This window comes from Microtus ochrogaster, linkage group LG9 (genome assembly GCF_000317375.1).
Source record: "Microtus ochrogaster isolate Prairie Vole_2 linkage group LG9, MicOch1.0, whole genome shotgun sequence".
Classification (NCBI taxonomy): domain Eukaryota; kingdom Metazoa; phylum Chordata; class Mammalia; order Rodentia; family Cricetidae; genus Microtus; species Microtus ochrogaster.
The window spans coordinates 27,321,773-27,343,943 of NC_022034.1; the positions used below are offsets into that span (position 1 = coordinate 27,321,773).

Below are 22,171 nucleotides of genomic sequence, written 5' to 3' on the forward strand. Positions count from 1 at the left end.
AGGGCCTTGATAGTATAAGCACAGCTTCTCCCTTCTCCCAGGATAAGGTTCCCGTGTCCACCCACACTCCTTATCAAGGGAGCTGGCACTCTTTCCACTGTCCCCGGGCAACGACTGTTTTCTGCCAGACCCTGGAGCTGGGCAAACAAACCCATCGTGTCCTCCCTAGTAACCCGGGAAGACCACACCCTCTTCTACTGCTGAGTCTGCCTCCTTCGGGTTCTGCGTGTACACTGTATTCACACATGGCCTGTTGCGGCCGGCAGGACATCCTCTCCTTCTGTGAAGACACAGCACTAACAAACCACTATTGATCTTATCTGGTTCAGGCTTTGGTGCCATTTCTTCAGCCGTCACAGAACACAGGGTAGAATCTTTTCTTCACCAATAGGGTGACTAGGAGGCAGTAAAACAAACCATAACTAACTGACTTGACATTCACTCCAGGGTGACCACGTTTATACATGTGTGACTCAATGATGTGGCATCGGAAAGGGAAATACTTTTTCCGTCAGCAGAAGTAGGGGCCTATGAACTCAATAGTGGAGCTTTTAGAGGGGGAACAAAACCACTGGTTGGTGGCCTGTGTGTGTGTGCGTGCACACACGCACGTGCCCATGTGTGTGTGTTGACACTGAACATGCTAAGCGTGCATTCAACCACTGAGCTAAGACCTAGCTCTTCACTCAGTTTAGGATGGAGGTTGGAGTTACCTAAAGGCGACATAAACTTTGCTCCCTGTTTCTTTCAACTTCCACGTGATTTCTCAGTGGAGATGACAACATACCAAGTGCAGCAGTGACATAGTGTGGCTAGAATGTTCACAGTTCCGAGCCAGCAGCTGCCTGAGATTCAACAACCAACCTCACATAGGCCATCACCTCCACCCACACAGAGCCCAAGGCACCAGTAAGGCTTCTGCCTTCCCCTAAAATTTCCGAGATCTCTCTATGGCACATATAGTATCTACGTGCCATATACATATACCCTACATATGCTTACTTAAAATGCTGGTATCAAAAAGCAGGCCATTCGAACAGAGACACATTTCAGCACAAGTCATGAACACGAAAGCAAAGTGCCTGGGAACAGATTCTTTCATTGCACGGCTCCTTTCGCTGACTCCTGCTCGTCTCTACCACCAGTTCTTGAGGCTCTCCCTGCCCTCCTCGCCTCCTCCCTTCCTCCCTCCTTCAGGGGCCGGCTTTGTTCAATCTTTCTTGTTCAGTCTCTGACACGATCTCTCTTTTCCACTTTCTTTGGCGGGTTTACTTTAGAAAATATTATGTGTATGATGTGTGGTGGCGGGGATAAATGAACTTGAGTGCTGGTGCCCCCAGAGGCCAGAAAAGTGGGTGTCAAGATCTCCTAGAGCGGGGCTGGAGAGATGGCCTAGAGGTTAAGAGCACTGACTGCTCTTCCTGAGGTCCTGAGTTCAATTCCCAGCAGCCACTCATGTGTAATGAGATCTGGTGCCCTCTCTGGTGAGTAGGCATATATGAAGATAGAACACTGTATACATAATAAATAAAAATCTTAAAAAAAATCTCCTAGAGCTGGAGTAGCAGGTGGGTGCTGGAAACCGAACTCTGATACTGTGCAGGAACGATAGTTGCTCTCAATTGCTGAGCCATCCCTCCAGCCCCTGATGTGTTCTATTATTGTCTTAGAAAGTTTGTGAAGTATTACAAACGATTACCAAAGTGGCTTCAATTCTTGGAAAACTTCTAGAGCCCTGCGAAGGAACCAAGGTATTACGGGACGTTGCCCTCTGCTATGGCGTGACTATTGCCTTCTTGAACACTTAGCAGTAGTGATTATAGGAAGAAGACCAGCACAAGACTACAGCCCTGATCGTTCCTCATGAAGGGACCGAGGGGCTCACGCTGCAACACCCCTCTCTTAGTCTATATATGTGGAAAACAGTTGTTTGGGCATGTGGTAAGATCGGACAATTGATTTTTCACAGTGCGGCTGCCCATGCTCTTGTAGGCATCACTTCCCCCGCAAGTGACCCAAATTAAACTCAAGCTATGCTTGGCAGGACTGTTTCTTAGGTCCTGTATGCTTGCATTTCTGAGGTGGGTAGCATTTGTCTCCCAGGAAGTCAACAGAGCACAAGGCTACATCCTTCCTTGCCTTCCCAGTTCCTCTGTCCACATGCTAGATGCTGTGAGCTGTAGATGGTTTTCAACACAAGAGTTCATGTGTTGGAAGCTTATTAGGGAATTGTACAATGTAATTATTAGAGGGGAACCACAGAAACATAACTGTGTGGCCAATCTTTGCTGTTAGTTTAATTGACTTAGAATTACCTAGGAGACACACAACTGGGTATGTCTCTGGGAGTGTTTCTGGAGAGGTTAAATTAAGAAGGAAGAGCCACCCTAAATGTAGGTAAGACCATCATAGGAGGAAACTTTCCTGTCTCACAGTCACTCTCAAATAATCACTCAGAGGCTTAATATTACTTGCAAATGCTCGACCAATAGCTCAGGTCTATTACTAACTAGATGTTACAACTTAACCAATTTCTATCACTCTGTGTTAACTCGAAGCTCGTGGCTTTTACCTCAATCCTATTTGGTGTGCCTGACTTATTATCCATCTGGCTGGTGCCTCCTCTGGCTCCACCCTTCCTTATCCCATCATTCTGAGTTTGGCTTTCCTGCCTAATTTTATCCTGTTACGCTATTGGTCAGTCAGCTTGTTTATTAAACCAATCATAGTGACATGCATTTACCCAGTGTACAGAGGGATTGCTCCACAGCACATCATCTCATGGACTGGGATCTGAATAAAACAGGAAGAGGATGAAGCAGGTTAAGCACTGGTATTCATCTCCTCCTGCTCCCTGACTGCTCCCTCACGCCCCTGCTTCCATTCTTTTCTGGCTGTGATGGACCACACCCTTAAACTGTGAGCCGCAATGAGCCTTTCCTTTGTTAAGTGATTTTTGTTACTTATTTTGTCAGAGCAAGGAAAACAAACTCCTATTCTTTCAGCACCAGATCCTCTTTGACTTCTTCCCTCTTCATTAGAGATTTTTCTACCACACATTTATTAATACACGGAATAATTCTGTGTCAACTTTACATAAGCTGGAGTCATTTGGGATAAGAGAACCTCAATTGAGAAGCCCCCACCCCCGGCAGACTGGCCTGTGGGACCCCCCTCCCCCGGCAGACTGGCCTGTGGGACCCCCCTCCCCCGGCAGACTGGCCTGTGGGACCCCCCTCCCCCGGCAGACTGGCCTGTGGGACCCCCCTCCCCCGGCAGACTGGCCTGTGGGAAAGCCTTTGGTACATCTTTTTGACTGACGATTGATGTGGGAAGGTCCAGTTCTCTGTGGGTGGTGCTTTTGGTCATGATGTTTTATAAGAGCATTGAAATCCCAACTGAGACTATTGTTTTTCCTATTTTATTGATTATTTTTATTGTTATTTTTGTTTTGAAATATGATCTGATACAGCTCAGGATGGCTTTGGACTCACCGTATCTGGAATGTCTGATCCTTCTACTTCTTCCTCCCGAGTTCTGGGGTTACAGATTTGCACTGCCTCACCTGAACTGTTTGTTGTGGGAGATACGGTCTTCCTCTGTAGCTCTGGCACTCCTCGCATTCACTATGTAGACAAGGCTGGCCTCAAATTCTTACTGCCTCTTTCCCCTCAGCCTTCTGAGATGACAGGCATGGGCAACCACATCCGACTAGCATTTTCCTCCCCCACTACTCCCAAGACAGGGAGGGTCTCACTGTTTTACACTGATTGTCTTGCTACTTGCTCTGTAGACCAGGCTGGCCTCGAACTCACACCTGCCTCTGCCTCCCGAGGGCTGGGATTAAAGGACTGCGCCACCACACCCGCTGAATTTTCCCACTTCTAAAGAAAATTTACAATGACATCTAACCCTGGACTGCAGAAAAGGATGGGGGCTATGAGGTCAGGTATGGGGAGTAAACACAAGTCTTACCACAACAGCCTGTGTAGCCCTGGGCAAGTAACAAAACACCTCTGAATTTCTCTTTCCTTTTCTGTAAAGGCTGTAAAAATAGCTCCCAGCCCACAGACTTGGCACACAGCAGTGACATAACAGACACAGTGACACAGCCACGCCCCTACCCTCCGTCATTGCCTCCTGTGTCTAAGGCTCCAGTTGAAACAAACAAACAAAAGAAGAGAAAAAAGAGAAAGAAGATGAAAGAGAAAAGAGAGAGAGAGAGAATGCTACATTTTCTTTAGCTACATCATCATGACTTTGGAAATACTGAAAGAGCCTGGCCTCCTTGAAGCAAGTCACTCAGGTCCCCAGTCGGCACAGCCTGGCCAGGACCCTCTGTAACTGGAGACAAAGAATACCACAAAGTCTACTACACAACAAACCTCACATGAGATTTATCAGGAGAGTCTGCAGCAGAGACCTGAGCCAGAGGTCGGCTTTATATAGGGTTTCTTGTGTGTGGGGAGGCTCCCCAGGATGACCTGGGATTGGTTGGGTTTTGTGGCTCAAACTTTGGCTGTTTTTCTCTGTGGGGCAAAGTTTGGCTGCCTGTATCTCAAGGGGCTGGAGATGACCATTATGGCTGCTTAAGTAGGGGGGGGGCCTGGCTGCTTGTGCACCTCCAGGGGTTTACACCCTCTATCAGCATCTGCCCAGCACAGCTTGTGAACAACACTCAAGATGCTATGGAGGGAACCAATGAGAAGGCTTGCTGGGTACAAGCCTGGAGAGCTGAGTTCTACCCCCAGAGCCCATGTAAGGCTGGCTTGCCATTTAGGACTTCGGCACTTATCACCTGCTGATAAATCATAAAGACAAGTCTCTCTGCAGACCAACACAAGATCCAACTCTTCAAATGTTCCTGCCATACCTGTATGCTTCCTTATCAACACATGGCTGGGTGCCTCCAGGAGGACTACCCTTCCTTAGGGGAAAGAGCTGCTACTAGTTAGATACCACGAAGATGCTTAGTCAGGACCTCAGAAAGTAGTGGACACTCAGGATGTGCATTGGAGCTTTTCCTTGGGAGCAAGAATATGACAAAATCTGCCTTGACAGTCCAGGCACAGTTAAAACTCTGTTCTTCTCCAATACTAGAGACTGGGGCCCTGGCCTTGTGCCAAGCACATGTCCCATGAAACTCCCAGAAACTTAAGTCACATGTTGATATCTGAGTGGCTAAAGGCACTTAAAACAAACCAGCATAAAAATAAGACCGTATTTAAGATGGAGCAAACTAAAGAAGCGCCAAGGAGCAAGAAGGCGGTGCTGGTCCATGCACGTGCCCTGGAGCTCCTAAAGGAGGCTTGGAGTTGGTCCATCCTCAGACACCTCCCAATTCTCCTTCTCCCAGTCACCCCTCAAAGGCAACAGTGCACGTGGAGTAGAAGCACTTTTTACACCACAATTTCATCCTTCTCCACCCACCCCCAAACTGCAAAGGAATTCTATTCTGGAACACAGAGGATGGCAAACTTTGGATTAAAGAGTCAAATTCCATGGCTGGAGAGGAAGATGGTCAGAGACCATTCACAAATAAATGGGAACATGCTGGGCACAAGGGCTCACGTGTAAACCTAGTGATCGTGAGGCTGAAGCAAGAGGATTGTCATGATGGCAGCCTGGTCAACAGAGTAAGAACTTGTCTAAAAACAAAAACAAAATAAAAATAAAGAAAGAAAAATAACTAAATAACAGGCATGACTTTGTTCAGTAAAATACATTTGTGGAAACTGAAATAAGAAATTCATGGTTTTTCTGGGGTGTGTGTTTGTTTGCTTTATTTTGAAACAAGGTCTTATTGTGTAGTGTTGGTTAGCCTGGAACTCACCATGCAGACCAGACTGGCCTTGAACTCAGAAAGATCCATCTGCTTCTACCTCCTGAGTCCTGGGATTAAAGGCATGCACTAACGTAATTTTCATGTGTCACTACATACTATTTTCTTACTGATTTTTCCCCAACCACTTAAACATGTAAAGGCCATACCCCTAGTCCAAGGGCTACCCCAAATAGGCAGATGCCTGTAACAGACTCTGCCGTGTCCTGACGTACATGGATAAGACTGGCCTGAAGCATCCATTCAGTTCAACCATTCATACCCACGGAAAATGCTTGCCTTATCTAGAACTACAGATAAACTTGATGCTCAGGCACGTTATGGTCCAGGAACCAGAGAACTCCTCCACGGACAGAAGTAAATGTTGGGCCCTTGACAGTGACTCTGACCTATCAGGGGACAGCCACAGATTTTCATCAGTCCTCAAGGGCAGCTGGGGGAGGGGAGTGTGAAATGCGTCAGGCAACCCCATCTCTGTGCCTCTGTTACGTGGGTAAGAGGGTGGTGATAGGCAACTTTACAGGGCCATTGTCCTATCTCCTTCCTGTTTCCGCTGAGTCTGCTGAAGCATACTTCCCTCACTCCAGGAAAGAGTTTGGAACTTCCTTTTTAAACTCAGGAGGAGCCTTAACCTTGCAGGAGCAGATCTTTCCCTGCGTCAAAGAACCCTGCTTGCTCAGGTAAATTCTGAGATGGAACTTAACCCCTGTCCTGTCTCTTGAGTAGCTAAACACTTTGATTCATCTGTGGGATCCGTGCTACCTCAGACGATGACGAGGGTAGCATTTCTCCATCAGCCCCTCTGAGTCCCCGTCTTGACCATGCCTCTACCCAGAAACTACTGTCATTCACAGGTTTGAAGCTAACCATACCAAGGCTCTGATTCTAGTGGCTGATTCTACGTACATGCAGTAGGAAGCCTTCTGGGGAGGGAAAAAAGGCCATGAAGATATGCCAAGTAAAGAATGCCAGGTGTGCCTCCTGGGTGGTTTCCTCTGGGAAAGAAATAGAAGGAGGCGGTGGACACTTTGTCCCCCTTTCTTGGCCACAGGGTGCAGGACAACGCAAGTTTGGAGAAACAGAGTGGTTTGCCTAAGGCAATTTCTCTAGCAAATCTCTGTGTGGCTGGAACCATACAGGACCCATGGAGGACGATTCCCCACAACCAGAAAATTTCTTTGATGCCTACCTGGGGCCAGACATGGTGGCTCACGCCTGCAATCTCAGTACTTGGAAGGCTGAACTTTATAGGAGTTCCAGAAGAACGCAGGCTAAAGTAAGATGTGTCTCAAAAACAAAAACAAAAGCCAAACCAAACCAAAATGGAAAAAAAAATGACAAAAACAAACAAACAAACAAAACTCCTTTAGGCTTTCAGAGTACAGAGGTCAGCTCAGGGCCCAAATCCGTGGTCATCCAGACATGCATAACCCTCATAGCCGACAAGTTAAACTAAAGCTACAGCCCTGAAGTTGTTCGTCAGTACAAAGCAAAAAAGTCAAATTGAAGTCTTGCACTGCTATATTTATATTCTAAATCCAAGAATCAGAATCTTTGGCAGTAAAAAGCAAACACAAAGTAGAAAAATATGTTCATTCAATATAATCCCACATCTGCATTCTCTATGGGTAGAAAAATTCTCTGGTACAGCCCTTTGGGGACCTTTTTAGCTGAACACTCACACTGGAGATGAATTGGAAGAAGTTGGTAAGTTTGGGTAATTTAAGAATATTTTAAAAAGGAAGGAAGGAAGAAAGGAAGAAAGGAAGAAAGGAGGAAAGAAAGGAAGGAAGGAGAAAGAAAGATAGAAAGAAAGAAAGAAAGAAAGAAAGAAAGAAAGAAAGAAAGAAAGAAAGAAAGAAAGAAGTAAAGGAAAGAAGAAAGAAAGAATAATTCTAGCTGGCTTGGAGCAGGAGTCAGGGCTCATGACTGTAATCCTAGCCCTGGAAGACTGGTCCAAATTCAAGGCTGATCTGGTTTACATAGCAGATTCCAGGCCAACAAAGGTTACAAATTAAGGCTTTATTTCAAAACAAAACAAGAGAATAATCAGAGTTGGACTGGAGAAATAGTTGGACCACACTCAGGAGGCTGAGACAGGAAGACCGCAAGTTGTTTAGTGAGTTTTGGATTTCCTGAACTACATAGCAAGATACTAGGGTTTTGTTGCGGCTGCCCTTTGCTCTAATAAAAAACAACAAGCACCCCCCCCCCACACACACACACACACAAACACTCACAAATCCAGGGGTGATCAGGTCTGACACATTTGCTTTCTCATATAAAACATTTTCTGGAAATATGAATATTAATCCAAACTCAATCCAAATCCAGCAGAATCACGATTAACCAGCCAAATAGAAGTTTTGTAAGTACGGTACTTGAGGGAATGGTTTCTACAAGATCTAGGTGGTTTTACTTCAAAGTCAGTGCCCACAGCTAGTTCTGTGGGCTTCAGGTGAACTGTGAGTTTGTCCCTGTGGAAGGTGGAGCTGAAAAGGTGAAATAAACTTTTCAGAATAATGATCATCAGAAGGACACGAGTTTTACTCCCTACGATAAAACTCGGTATTGAAAGTGGCAATTGCTCACACGCTGTTTGGAAAGTGTCCTTACAAACCCCAGGAATACCGGGGCAGATTCCACAGAGACAGGCTTAGCGAGAACTGCTGGGAAGCCAGCAGGCTGGATATGCCTGTAGACTATTTTAGGCTCCTTATCTAATCGCGCTAACTGTGGCCTCCCTGAGTGGGGCCTCAGCAGGCACCTGCTCGGCACACTCTCCTTGGCAGGAGCAGTGGTGTTGCTACCCTTACCGGAGGAGATGTCTCATTGCAGCATCAAACTGCAGCCACGTCACCTCCCTGCGGAGGAGGAGGGCCTGGGCCACCTGAGCCGGATCCTGGGGACTCTGGAGACTGTCAATCATTTTCTGCAGTTCCTGAAGCTCGGACCCTAGAAAGGGAGAAACACTGGAGTTAGTCAGTGTGAAGGACAGGCTGCGATGGCCAACCCATCAGACTCCCCTTTCACCTCCAGAGTAACTTGCCATCCAAACGGACATCCTTTGTTTGTGGATGTGCTAATTATATGTTTTGTAAGATCAGCAGCTCTAGAAAGCAAGGTTTGATTTAGTTTCTTCCCTTCCTCTCTTTGGGAGATAGACACCCCCCCCACACACACACACACACGCACACTTTCCTCCCCAACCCCGTGGTTAGCACAATAAGAATAGGCTGTTGAAAGTTTGAAGTCTGCCAGACCATGGTCTCAAAATAGAATGAAGAAGAAAGAAGTGGGATGGGCAAGTCCTCAGGATACCCACTAGGGACTGAAAGTTACCTTCAGCTAAGACCAAGAGCACTCAAGCTGGGTCGAGGAACCTGGCCTGCCATTGGCTCAAGGTGGGAATTAGATGAAATAGGGGAGCTCAACCACAACCAACTTAGGGAGCACCACAGGACTGTGGGTTCAGGGCTATCTGAATAACAGCCTATTGGAAAAGGTTTGCCAGCTTCCTCTGATGAGGACAGCTTTCTACCCTGGCATAGGAGAGGCCGTGGAGCGCGGTCACGGTTCCTCCACTGGTAGCCCAAGACAGGCATCGCTCAAGGGCATGGATGAGATTGCTCTCTCTCTCTCTCTCTCTCTCTCTCTCTCTCTCGCTCTCTCTCGCTCTCTCTCTCTCGCTCTCTTGCTCTCTCGGCTGCTACTCCAGACCCAAGCAGCCTTCTTTCTACCAGGCAAGCGCTGGGCCTCCTCAGCATTTGCACCGGGGAAAGCAGAGGACTATGGGAACGAACAGGGAAGCTGTATGTGAGAGCCTGAGCAGGGAGAATGGCTGCCCATACCTGCAACACTTTCCTCTGACTGGGTGCAATTATCACATTTTTAAAATGAGTCCTCTAAACATGATGGTTCTATTGGGGTCCAAAGAAGTTCCCATTGAAAGGGAGATGGCTGTAGTACAAACTGTAGAACTTTTAGGGTGCACGGCAGGAAGAGAGGTGGCCACTGAACGTCATTTGTTCATGGTGTGTGGTTTTGGTCTACAAGCAATACATCTTCAGGCAAGTGGCAGCCAAGTGAAAAATATTTGCAGTAAAATTCCCTACACCCTAGGAGTGGAGCACTGTAAAATGTGAATGTACAAAGTCTTTGGGCACCAACAATCAGGGAATGACAGCCAATAGAAACACTAAGATGCTTGGGTCACAGAGATTTTGCTCATTTCCACATGTCTGTTGTCATGTTGTCTGCACGCTTTTGCTCGTGATCCAAACACTTGTGTGCTGCCGAAAATCAACTAAAAATGGACAAAGGCCTGAATCTCAAGCCTGCGGCCCTGAACCTGCTACAGGAAGGAATCCCAGATACAGGCACGGGCCGAGCAGGACTCCACCAGCACAGAGAACACTGCCAGAGATGACAAGTGGGATTATACGATATTAGGAACCTGCCCAGCAAAGGGAGCCGGCCACAAAGCAAACATTCTACAGCGGGTAGAATGTCTAAAGTTGCACTTCAGCCTGGGGTGGGGGTAATGTCTAGAATATATAAACTCTGAAAATTAAATACTGAGAAAACCCACTGCCAATGAATAGATCAGTGACTGGTCTGAACGTAGCTCTCAAGAGAAGAAACACAACTGGCCAATACGTGTTTTTAAAAACAATAGTTGACATCCTTAGTCACTGGGAAATCAAGTTGAACTACACCAAGAATCCAGCTCACCCTAGTCAGAACAACTAACATGAAGAAAACAAATACAGCAAAGTCTGGTGAGCGTTTGGGGAAGAAGAAGCCTTCTTCGCTGCTGGAGGGTGGGAAAGCCACCACACCCATCATGGTGAGGTTTCTCAAGACACTAAAAATAGAACTACCCTTGACCCAGTTGTGCGGCTCCTGGAGATGTACCCAACGAACTCTGCATCTTACTACAGAGACTTGGAAATCACGCTGGTTGACGGCCCGCTCAGAAAAGCAGGGATGTGGACCTGCTGTCTGCCCACAGGTGAGCAGATGAGGAAAATGTGGTACATAGACACGATTTTAGTCAGCCATGGAGAAATACAAGATGTGCAAACATAGGTGGATCCAGAAATGGCTACGTTAGCTGAGGTAACCCAGACTCAGAAAGACAAATATCACATGGTTTTTCTCAAATGCAAAGCCTGCGTGTGTGCGTGCATGTGTGTGTGTGTGTGTGTGTGTGTGTGTGTGTGTGTGTGTGTGTGTGTGGTGTATGTGTACATATGTGAGTGTGTACAAAGAGGCCTTAAGGGGAGGAAAAATAGGATAATGTGATATCTAAGCGGAAAGGAAACTGCTGCAGATAACAAAACCTAATACTTTTCAGGACACAATTAAAATGTCACCAAACAAAACACAAATAAAGCCAGTGTGTGGCAAATGTGTGCCCCCACACCCTTGATGTCAGCACTGGGGCTGCAGCGGCAGGTGGGTCTGTGCGAGTGTTGTTATGTGTGGGAACATGACTTATTCCAGTGTGGCTGTCCTGGTGGGAAGCACCTCCCCTTTGCCTCCTACTGCCTTCACTCTGCTTCCTTTGTCAGTAAGGACCGCATGCTCATGGAGAGGAAGTGGCAAATGTGGGCAGGGAAAGCAGCTTGGGACTGCCAGTGGACTGCAAGGTGGCCAGAGAACCCGGGGAACATCAGAAAAGGGAAGGAAGTCTGTCTTTTCTCCGGAGGAGCCGTCTGTGTGCTGAGTCTCCCGCCTCCCCCCACTCCCTCCACCCTCACACTGGAGGGAGAGAACAGAGAGGGGGAATGTATTAACTGTGTTTGGGCTCTAACTGGCCGTTTGATCTTTGGCAAGGAGAATTCAGGGTAAACTCCCCGACTCTGCTCCCGTGCTTCACAAGAATGACTGCTTGTCAAGGAAGGGGAGAATTTGTGTCCATAGAAGCCCTCAGTTGGTCAGGATGCCTTTGGTCATGGGGGAGGACCATAAGCTCATCTCCAGAGCACCCTTGAAAAAATATTTTAAAGTGTGGATGTCCACGAAAGTAATTTTATCTCCCTTCAATACAGACCAAACTCAATCCCTTCTCTCACCATTGTTTTTCTGCCTCCTCTGGGATCTGGGCAGGGAGCTATGCAGCCTAGAAATCTTCTTAGGAAGAAGATTATTGATGTGGGACTCCCCTCTGTGTGCTGTGATTACCATTAATGAATAAAGAAACTGCTTTGGACCTATAGCATGGCAGAACAGAGGTAGGTGGGGAAAACTAAACTGAATGCTGGGAGGAAGAAGGCGGAGTCAGAGAGAAGCCATGGAGCCACTACTGGAGACAGATGTGCTGAAACTTTGCTGGTGGGCCACGACCTCGTGGTGATGCACAGATGAATGGAGATGGGTTAAATTAAGATGTAAAAGTCAGCCAATAAGAAGCTAGAGTTAATGAGCCAAGCCGTGATTTAATTAGTACAGTTTCTGTGTGGTTATTTCGGGAGTCTGGGCAGCCTAGGAACAAACAAGCAGCCTCCCTACTACAAAAAATCTTAGAGGGATTTTTTTTTCCTTTTTCACTTAATTTTGTTTTTCATCTATTTTTAGCTAATCACAACATGTAAAACCTTGCACATATTCCCCTGAGCACATTTTTCCCCTTTACTTGCAACAAGTGAAGTGTGCAGTCTCTAAATGACGCTTTGGAAAACCCAAGCTCCTGTACAGGTCTGTGAGCTCCAGGTTTGTGATCCACCGGCAGCAAGGACACACCTTCCTCCATTCTGAACTCCAGGTCCTCAGAGGTCTCCCCATCTCCATGGACCCTGGGTGGTGCCATGAAAAGCTGATGGCCTGGGCCAGTGTGTTTTTCTCATCTCATTAGGAGGACCCTTCCTGTTTTCCCCACTGATTTGGTTAGGGCAAGCAGTACTCTTGTGCCCAGCTACCGGAAAAGTTCCTGGGCAGTAGCCAACTGGAAATATGGCTCTGGCTGTCTCAGACTCTAGGAACAGGATGGACTTTTTCATGGCCTACCCTCCTTTCCCCTAATCCTCTGAAACCTAGCACCCACAGTTTTCCAGAACCTTCCTCCAAAGTATATGGCTTAGCATGTTCTAAACAAACCCCAACAGACGCTATATTAGTGAGGTCACTTTGATGTGCTTGTGTTGTATGTCTCCAAGACTTGCTTGTGTCCAGTTGAGACCAGTAACCCGAGACAGTTCCAAGCTTCTTGCTGGGGCAGTACCAGCAACGACTTTCTCCCCATCTCTTCATCTCAATTACACAGTCAGTATCCTCCTACATCAGCAGGATGCCCTTCCCTGTGCCCTGAATCAGAACACCCAGATCTCCTCTGTGTGTGTTAGCATGGTGCAACTTAGTTTGTATGAGACAAATTACTCAAATAAAATCACTCTCTACTTCCATAAGTCCTATTATAATAAGATTCTGTTGTTGAGATTGGAGAGGTGGCTCGGCAGTTAAGAACTTTTACTGCTCTTCTAGAGGACCTGAGCTCAGTTCCTAGCACCCATGTTGCACAGCTCATGATGACTACCTGTAATTCCAGTCCTGGGGGGACCTGACACCCTCTTCTGGATTCCAAGGGTTCCATACATGTGTCATCCCACCCCACCCCACCCCAACACACACACACACAGAGCGAGGTGTGAAGTGAGAAGTGTGTGTTAGCATGTCAACAAGGGTGTGAATGTCTGATGCAAGAAGCCCGGGCCAGAGACCAGCTTTGGGTGTTGATGGAGGAAGGTTATTGGTTAAATAAAGAAACTGCCTTGGCCCTGATAGGACAGAAAATTAGGTAGGCAGAGTAAACAGAACAGAATGCTGGGAGGAAGAGGAAGTGAGCTCAGACTCGATAGCTCTCATCTCTGGGGCAGACGCGATGAAGCTCCGACCCAGGATAGATGTAGGCTAGAATCTTCCCGGTAAGCGCACCTTGGGGTGCTATACACATTAATAGAAATGGGTAATCAAGATGTAAGAATTAGCCAGTAAGAAGCTAGAGCTAATGGGCCAGGCAGTGTTTAAATGAATACAATTTGTGCGTTGTTATTTTGGGGCATAAGCTAGCCAGGCGGCCGGGAGCCGGGCTGTGGGAAGAGGCCCGCAGCTCCTACTACAGGGTGTTATTCCTCTGGTGCCATTTACCTTATTTTTCAAACAGGGTTTCTCATTGCAAAATTCTCCAATTTGTTTGGATAGGATGGCCAAGGAGCCCCAGAGACCCACTTGTCTGTGCCTCTCAGGATCTCAGAGCACAAGTTTTTTTTTTTTTTTAAATGTGGTCTTAAGCCTTCATGGGTAAAGGGCCGGCACTTCGCTGCTAGCCCTGTCTCTCTGGCCTCTACTGCATAGTATCTTCTCACTACTAGACGTTAGGATACCATCTGATAACCTCATGCCCCTTCACTAGTTAGAATAGAAATAAAAGCCTCCCTCATTCTGACCACAGTCTGGAGGTTCTGAGCTATCAGGACTCTCAGCATCTGCACAGTGATTGCTTGGGTTGGAACTTGTCATGTAAGTCACAAGGAAGAGGAAGGAAAGAGAATGAAAACTAATCTTTAGAGTGGCTTTAACTTAAGTATCTGCACATAGATTTCAACCCAGAAGATATCTCTATGAGACATTACCCCATCTTATAGACAAGCAAACAGATGCGGGAGTAATTAGCGGCTCACATCCGGTGGCAGAGGCAGGGACCAAGCTGGGTCTCTGGACTGAACTCAGTATACTTTCCCATGAGCCTTTGAATGTGAAGCTGATCAGGAGAAAGTACATCTGGAGACAGTACACCTGGAGACAGTATGCAACAGGACTTTCCCGAGTCCTTCCTATTGCCGTCGTGAAGAGATACAATCCCAGGTTTCCAACATTAACCGCTTCTTAGAATTGACACCAAACAGGTCCGGCAATTCTAATAATGACTGTTAGTTACTTACCAATGCCCTCGGCTCCTCCCCAGTCACTCTTCAAAGGGTGAGGGCTTAGAGGAAAGTCAAAGCCCATTGGGCAATTGCCAAGCTTGGCAAAACTGAAAAGGTAGGCCACTATGTCGTGGAGAGAAGCCACAAGCTGGACAGTCAGTTTCAGGGCTCTAAAGGCTGCCTGTGGGTAGGAGCAACACAAGAATACCGTTTCAGGAACTTGCTAAGAGGCCTACACAACTTATGCCTATGCGAGCGTACAGTGGTGCCTCTCACTATCCACAGGGCTTGGCCTTGGGATGCGGCAGTACCATCGCGTGTGTGCAGGAGCTCAAGTGCCTTATGAGACAGGACAGTGTGTCTGCTTTACCTATGTAGGGCCTCCTGTGAACTTTTAATCATTTTAAATTACTTACAATATCTATATCTGAACAGTACAATCTCCCCCTGTCTTTGAGCAGTGATTGATTGAAGCAGAAACTGTGGTCTCCAGCACGGGTCATGCTTAAGCAAACATTTTCACGGTGCACCCAGGATAATAAGTGAGAAAAAGGAAACAATAAACCGATTCAAAGACAGCGCTGCACTTAGACAAAGGCTACACTGTGGGGGTTAAGGCACCGTGTTTCTGTTTAAAGTCATCGCGACTGGCCTTGAACACAGCAGTGTGCTCACTGATTACCAGGGCATCGCCAGGGTCTCAGCAGGGACTCTCATGCAGGCAGTATTATTCTGAGCATCTATAACCGAGGCATGGGCATTTAGAGTCTTAAAGAAAATCTGGACTACTCCCCGAAGGTCAAATTCAGCAGGACAACTCAGCACCCATTTTCTTACCAATATTCTAAGGGTTCTCGGCGTTATTCTCAATCATCCAGTTGGAGAGAGAACCCTTAAATACTGCGGCCCGTTAGACGTGGTAGCACACACCTGTAATCCAGCCCTCGGAAGGGACAGCAGCAGGGTTGACACAAGTTCCAGGCCAGCCTGGCCTAGATAGTGAATTCCAGCCCAGTCAGGGCTTTCTGGTGTGGTTCCCAAAGAACAATCAAAATAAAACAACACCCCAGTAGACAGCTGGACACGGTGCCACACCCTTATCATTCTTTCCCTCCTGGGAAGCTGAAGCAGGGACTCCCATGTTCGAGGTCAGCCCAAACTAGTTGTGAGACTGTTTCAAAAATAAACAAAACACAGCCCAAGGGCTGCCATCCTCTGGTTGCTTCAGGATGACAAAAGTGGCGTTTTGTTGAAGGGCCGGGAGGAAACTGGGAATGGATGAGGGATACCAGAAGTCCAAATTACTGTTCATCAATGAACTAATAAGTCTCAAAAGCAAGAGAAAATGTAACAAGAAGACAAAAGTAGCAGGGGCTGGGGAAAATCTTGGTGCTCAGATACCATGGAAAAAAATTACTCTCTCAATGCGATCAACACTGGGACCTGCAAAGTGACCGTTTCCACTCTGGCGCACACCAACCCTAACACTCCACAAACCTCTTCCGGCAGAGTTTTGAACATAAGGAGCACTTCAGAAGGGTGGGGAATAAACCATAAGTTGAGGAAGACTCTTCCGTCAGCTGACAGCAAGCTTCGAGGCCGAGGCTGGAAACTCCTGCAACGGGAGAAAAGAAGGCCCATAGCCCAACCGAGACCCTACCAAGCCAGAGGCTGTCCTGTGAGAGGGGTCACTGCAGGCCCAGTGCCCAAGCCCAGGGAGCAGCCTCCTGCTCCCAGGTGGCCAGAATGACTTATAAATATCGTATAAATAACTCATCAGGAGAAAGAGCCGAGGGGGCTGATTTTAGCCCAGGCTGCGTGGGAGGAAGGAAGTCGTGGGTATGGAGGGAGGGAACCTGGGCTAAGAAAGGAAAGAAATTAGACGACCGACCTCATACTGGGTGCTACATATTTTATGTCACTTAATGTCTTGACGGTCTATTTTTGTCCCTGTTTCACAGCTGAGGAAATTGAGGCTTTGAGGGATGGTGTGGACCCTGCCTGCCAGCTCCTGAGGCTCCGCTGGCACTTCTGTGCACATCTGCCTAGCTCTAGAGTCCTCTTAGATGCCAGGCAGCTCTGTTTTCCTTCCCTGCCCACCGTGCTTCCGTTAGATAAAGCAACAGTGACAGAAATGCAGCAGTCGGGCTGGGAAAAGGACAGAATTCTCTTCAGAAGATGTTGGTTATCAGAAGGAACGGCTTTGGGGACACTGCATGGCCTAGGGGTGGACGGTCAAGTCAGATGTGATGGGGGTGGGGAAGGAATGGTAACCCTCTAAAACTTCACGAACAGTGGGAATGAGAGAGAGAGAAAGAGAGAGAGAGAGAGAGAGAGAGAGAGGCTGTGGGATCTGGCTTGTTGAGTGAACACTGTTACTTTGAAGGACAGGCTGGTATTCTAATAGTTCCCTAGCAGAGTCCCAGGCCACACTGTTTTCCCTAGGCCTTCTGTTTTTCTCCCCCCAAATATCAACACCGCATCACGTTTAGGCAGTCTCCTTGTTGCAGGCTTATAGATGGAAGTCTATCTCTAAATGTGTTGGTTAAGGATGCACAGAAGTCCGGGTATCAGGATTAACAGAATGTCACCCACACCCTTGAAACCTGATGTGATCCTTCCAGAGTAAGCTTCTTGAGTTTTACATTAATCAATACCTTTGTATTATTATTATTATTAATTAAATTTATTCATTTATTGAATATCCCAACCACAGTTTCCCCTTCCTCCTCTCCTTCCATTCCCTACCCTCACCTGTCCCCACCCCTCCCCACCCACTCCTCCTCTGTTTCTGTTCAGAAAGGGCAGATCTCCCATGGGTATCGATGAAGCATAGCATATCAACTGAGATAGGACTGATCTCCCCTCGTATTAAGGCTAAATAAAGCAACCCAATATGAGCAATAGGTTCCTGAAAGCCAGCCAAAGCATTAGGGACAGGCCTGCCCCTACCACTAGGAGTCCCATGAGCAGATCAAGCTACACAATGGTCACACAGATGCAGAAGGACGAGGTCGGTCCCATGCAGGCTCCCTAGATGTTAGTCCGAGCCAGGGTGGTTAAGGTCATCACAAGGGAACACACACTAACCTGGGCTCATAGGAGCTCACAGATTCTGGGCCTTTACATATTTTTAAAGATGTATTTTATTTTATGCATGTGAGTGTTTTGCCTGAATGTGCATATGTGTACCACGTGCTTGCCTGATCCCCATAGAGGCCAGAAGAGAGCATCCAATCCCCTGGAAGTGGAGTTATGTATGGTCGTGAGTCGCTATGTAGGTGCTATGAATCGAACCTCCGCCCTCTGCAAGAGCAACAGATGCTCTTAACCAGTAAGACATCTCTATTTCTCTAATCAATGCCTTTTGAGATGGCTCAGGAGGCAAAGCACTGGCTTCTCATGCCTGATGACCCAAGCTCCATCCCTAGAATCCACAGGGGAAAAAAATAACCTGACAGATTCCTGGCTTGTGACTGTAATCCCAGCATCCGCCAGTGTGACCAGAAGCAGAAACAGAATTGTCAAGCCGGTGGGCCAGCTAGCCTGGAGTCCACAGTGTGGCAGAAACAAGAGAGATCTGCCTCAACATGGCTGAAGGAAAGAAGCAACCCAGAAAGCTTTCCTCTGACCTCCACACGTGTGTCATAGCACGCCATCCCTGCTCTTACACACGCATCACACAGAAAAATCACAAACTGGAAAAAAAAAGAAAGGCACTGTCACCTGAGTGGGGGACCCCCGGTGACATCACCTGAGCTAGAGGACTCCGGGTGACATCACCTGAGCTAGAGGACTCCGGGTGACATCACCTGAGCTAGGGGATTCCGGTGACATCACCTGAGCTAGGGGACTCCGGTGACATCACCTGAGCTAGGGGACTCCTGTGACATCACCTGAGTGGGGGACCCCAGTGACATCACCTGAGCTAAGGGACTCCAGGTGACATCCTAGGTCTCTCTTTCTTCCTTGGTTCCACATTAAATCTGGCACCTAGCTTCACTGACTTCACCCCCTAAGTGATGTCACTGACAGCCACGCTGATCCCTTCCTGTCCCCAGAAAGACAGGTATGAGTTCCCTGGGCCTTACTCGTCCCTCCACGTTGCCGCTGCACTCTCTGACACCCTAGGCACAGGCAGAAGTCAGCCAGTCTGCCACCTTCTATTTCGGTGACTGCAAATTCCGATCTCCCAGCTTCAACTGGATTTCCCTTCTCTGCCCGTCTAGAATATTAGTCGTCAACCAAGACGCAGACTAAGCATGGTCTCCCCGAGGTCTTCCCAGTGCCCACCCTCATCTCCCAACCTTCCCGTTGCTGTGGTAAGACACCAAAGCCAAGGCAACTAAAGAAGAAAGTTTGTTTTGGCTTCTGGTTCCCGAAGTTGAGAGTCCATCAAGGTAGGGAGGTATAGCAGCAGACCGCAGGCAGGGCTGCAGGGGCAGGAAGCTGAGAGCCCATACCCTCAACCCAACGCATGAAGCAGAGACAGCAAGCTGAAGTAGGGTAAGGTGCGGCTGTACGGTCTCAACACCCATCCCCAGGGACTTCCTACAGCAAGGCTTCTCCACCTACGCCTCTACAAACACTGCTACCAACAGGAAAGTTGTTCAATCCCAGAGTCCATTGGGGCGTTTGGCATTCAAAACACCATAAAGACAGCGAGCATTTCTTTTCCTTTATAAAACTTATGTGTACGGATGTTTTGCCTACATGTGTGTGTGTGCAGCACCTGCATACCTGGCCCTAGGAGGCCAGAAGAGAACTGCAGATCCTTTGGAACTGGAGTTTCGGGTGCTTCTTAGGTCCTCTGAGGAGCTGCAAGTGTTCCTGACTGCTGATCCATCTCTCCAGCTCAAATACTGAGCATTTTTGACTAGAATGTTCGCTAGACATTTATTTTATCTTGCTCCCTGTCACGGCGTACTGGTATGACAGGTCTATTTCTCCTTCCCAGATGAGGGCCTTGTCAGTTTCATCATGTACGGCAGCTGGTGCCAAGACTGCTGGATAGCCACTTCCAGACTCAGCTCTGAGGCAAGTTGATAGGGGCTAGCCTGGGCTTTTCTTTCCAGGCCCTGTGTTCCACCATTGGCCACACCCACGCAGAAGGGATACCGTCTTGTGATTTTTACAAAGTGGTTGTGTGGAATGACAGCGACTCTCCTTGTCACAGAGTGAGTAACCAACTCTCACTGCCCCCCCTCCCACGTTTACTGTCTTTGCTCCACCATCAGCCTGCCCCTCAGGGCAAGAGCACCATCCTGGTCTTTAGACTCCAGCCTCCCCTGGAATCGCGAAGGGAACAGACTTCCCAAGGGACTTTGTGGGATGAGGGTCCCCTTTTTAGCTCCTTCTCTGATGAAGAGTTGGCTTTGGGTGGCAGCGGGGGGAGGCTCTGCTAACCTACCAGATGTTAGAGCCTTTAAATGATGAAGCTGCATCTTGGCATTTTAAACTTACACAACTCATGGGACTCTTGATTATGGCAGACATTGCCAATCAATCACCACACTCTCATAAACAAAACATCTCTGGATCCTCAGTAGGGACACTAGGATCCCTGCTGCACCTTTGTTTGACTGAACGCTGTGCCTTGGATTGGAGTTTAAGAATGTTCCCCTTGAAAAGGGTTCTTAATGGACTCTTTTCATTATGACTAGTCTGGAGGGGGTGGACTGGAGCACGGTAGTCTTTTTAAGGGCTGGTCATAGGTCATAGGTCAGTTGGTGGTATGTCCTTGGATGGGACTGTTGGCTTCCAGTGTCTGTCTCCCTGACTTTTAAAATTACTTTTCTTTTCTGAGGTGGGGTCATGTTGAGATAGCATCTTGTAGCCCAGTCTGGTGTTAAATTTTCTGTGTAGCCAAGGTTGACCTTGAACTCCTGATCCCCCTGCGTCCACCTCCCAGGCCCGTCACCAAGCCTAGCTATGCTTTCCTGATATTTAACATGATTTCTTCCTTCTACACTCACTTTTACGATGATGAAACTAAGAAAATGTCCTTTCCAGAATCAGCTGATGCTGGCGTTCTGCCCATAGACTTCCAAAGCTGAGCTAAAATAGACCTTCTCATTAAAATATAAAGTTAACTTGCTCCTGACGCTACTGCCCTGTGTCTACAGTTCACAGAACCATAGTCCTTCATAGTCTTAGGAAGCACTCTCCCCAAACTCCAACATAAGACAGAAGTTCTACATTCGTACAAATGAGAGTATGAAAAGACATATCAGGGGCTGGAGTATGATTCAGTGGCTCAGAGGGCTTGCTGCTCCTTTGGAAGGTCTGGGTTTAGTTCCCAGGACCCACATCGTGGCTCACAAGTACCCGGACTCCTGTTTCAGGGGAATCATCCCCCCTTCTGATCTCTGTGGGTGCCTGCAATCATGAGGTGTCACTCATGAGATGTGCTTACATTCATGCAGTCACACACATAAATACATAAAATACAAATAAAGATCATTTAAAAGAGCAAGGCATTCATATTAGAGGGCATAGGAAGCAGGAGAGGAGGGCTGTGGAGAAACAGCCGAGCTGCACTGGGCACTGCCTGGGCGGTCCTCACTTTGATCACTTTCCGGTTCAAGACTCTGTCCTGAAGTCATCACACTTAACTGAGCATCTCCTCGGCATTAGGCTCTCAAGTTAGAAGCCACATCCCTTGTTCTTTAGGGAAGCCATCATCCAGGAGACACCTGTGCTGGTTTTGATGTCAGCATAACTAAGACAACACCAAAGGGAACAGAGCAAGGCCACGCAGGTCCCCCCCACACACACCTTCGCCTTCGCATTGCTTACTGCACATTAAACACATCAAAACCTGGCTGTACTATACATTTCACCCTAAATAAAAATGTAGTGAATTCACAAATAGTCTTCTGGAAAGAATTTTAAAAGTTTGATGCCAAGCGTATATTGCCTAGCGGGTAGAAAACCGGTCCAACAAAGAGGCCTTAAAGGATTGGTCTGGGCTGCTTTTCACGAGAAATAAATGTATTGGAACCCCTCTGAGCTGCAGATGTCCCGCAAACCCTTCCACAAAAGAGTTCTACGGAGGTATCTTCATCCATCTCTTCTCTGAAATGCGTCCTTCTAAGTCCTGAAGTCTACTCCAGGAAAGTGCTGGCTGACTTGAAAACTAAGAACTCTGGTTTTACCCACGACCAGAGCGCCTTGTAAACACCAAGGCAAGATGGGCCCCGTCAGCCAGTCAAGGGATGAAGGACCTCAACTCCTTCATTCTTGGGCCTTCACTGCCTATTCCATTTCCTTGGTGAACTCCACTTTCCCATTACTTGTTTTTATTCCTCTCTGCAGTCCTGGGGTAGAGCTAAACATCCCTCTGTTGGGGTCTCGCCACGTGGCTGTGGCTTACCAGCAAGGTTCCAGGCTGTGGTTGACA

General features: G+C 47.6%; 1 protein-coding gene across 1 annotated transcript in view; it reads right to left on the reverse strand.

Annotated features, from left to right (window-relative positions):
- The window catches only part of LOC101991582, a 177,353-nt gene that overhangs the window by 51,220 nt on the left and 103,962 nt on the right, over window positions 1-22,171 (reverse strand). The window contains exons 28-30 of the mRNA XM_026787503.1: window positions 16,267-16,384; window positions 14,785-14,950; window positions 8,659-8,797 (exon numbers count right to left, since the gene is read on the reverse strand). Of these exons, the coding sequence (XP_026643304.1) occupies window positions 8,659-8,797; window positions 14,785-14,950; window positions 16,267-16,384 (423 nt within the window). The remainder of the gene's footprint in view (window positions 1-8,658; window positions 8,798-14,784; window positions 14,951-16,266; window positions 16,385-22,171) is intronic.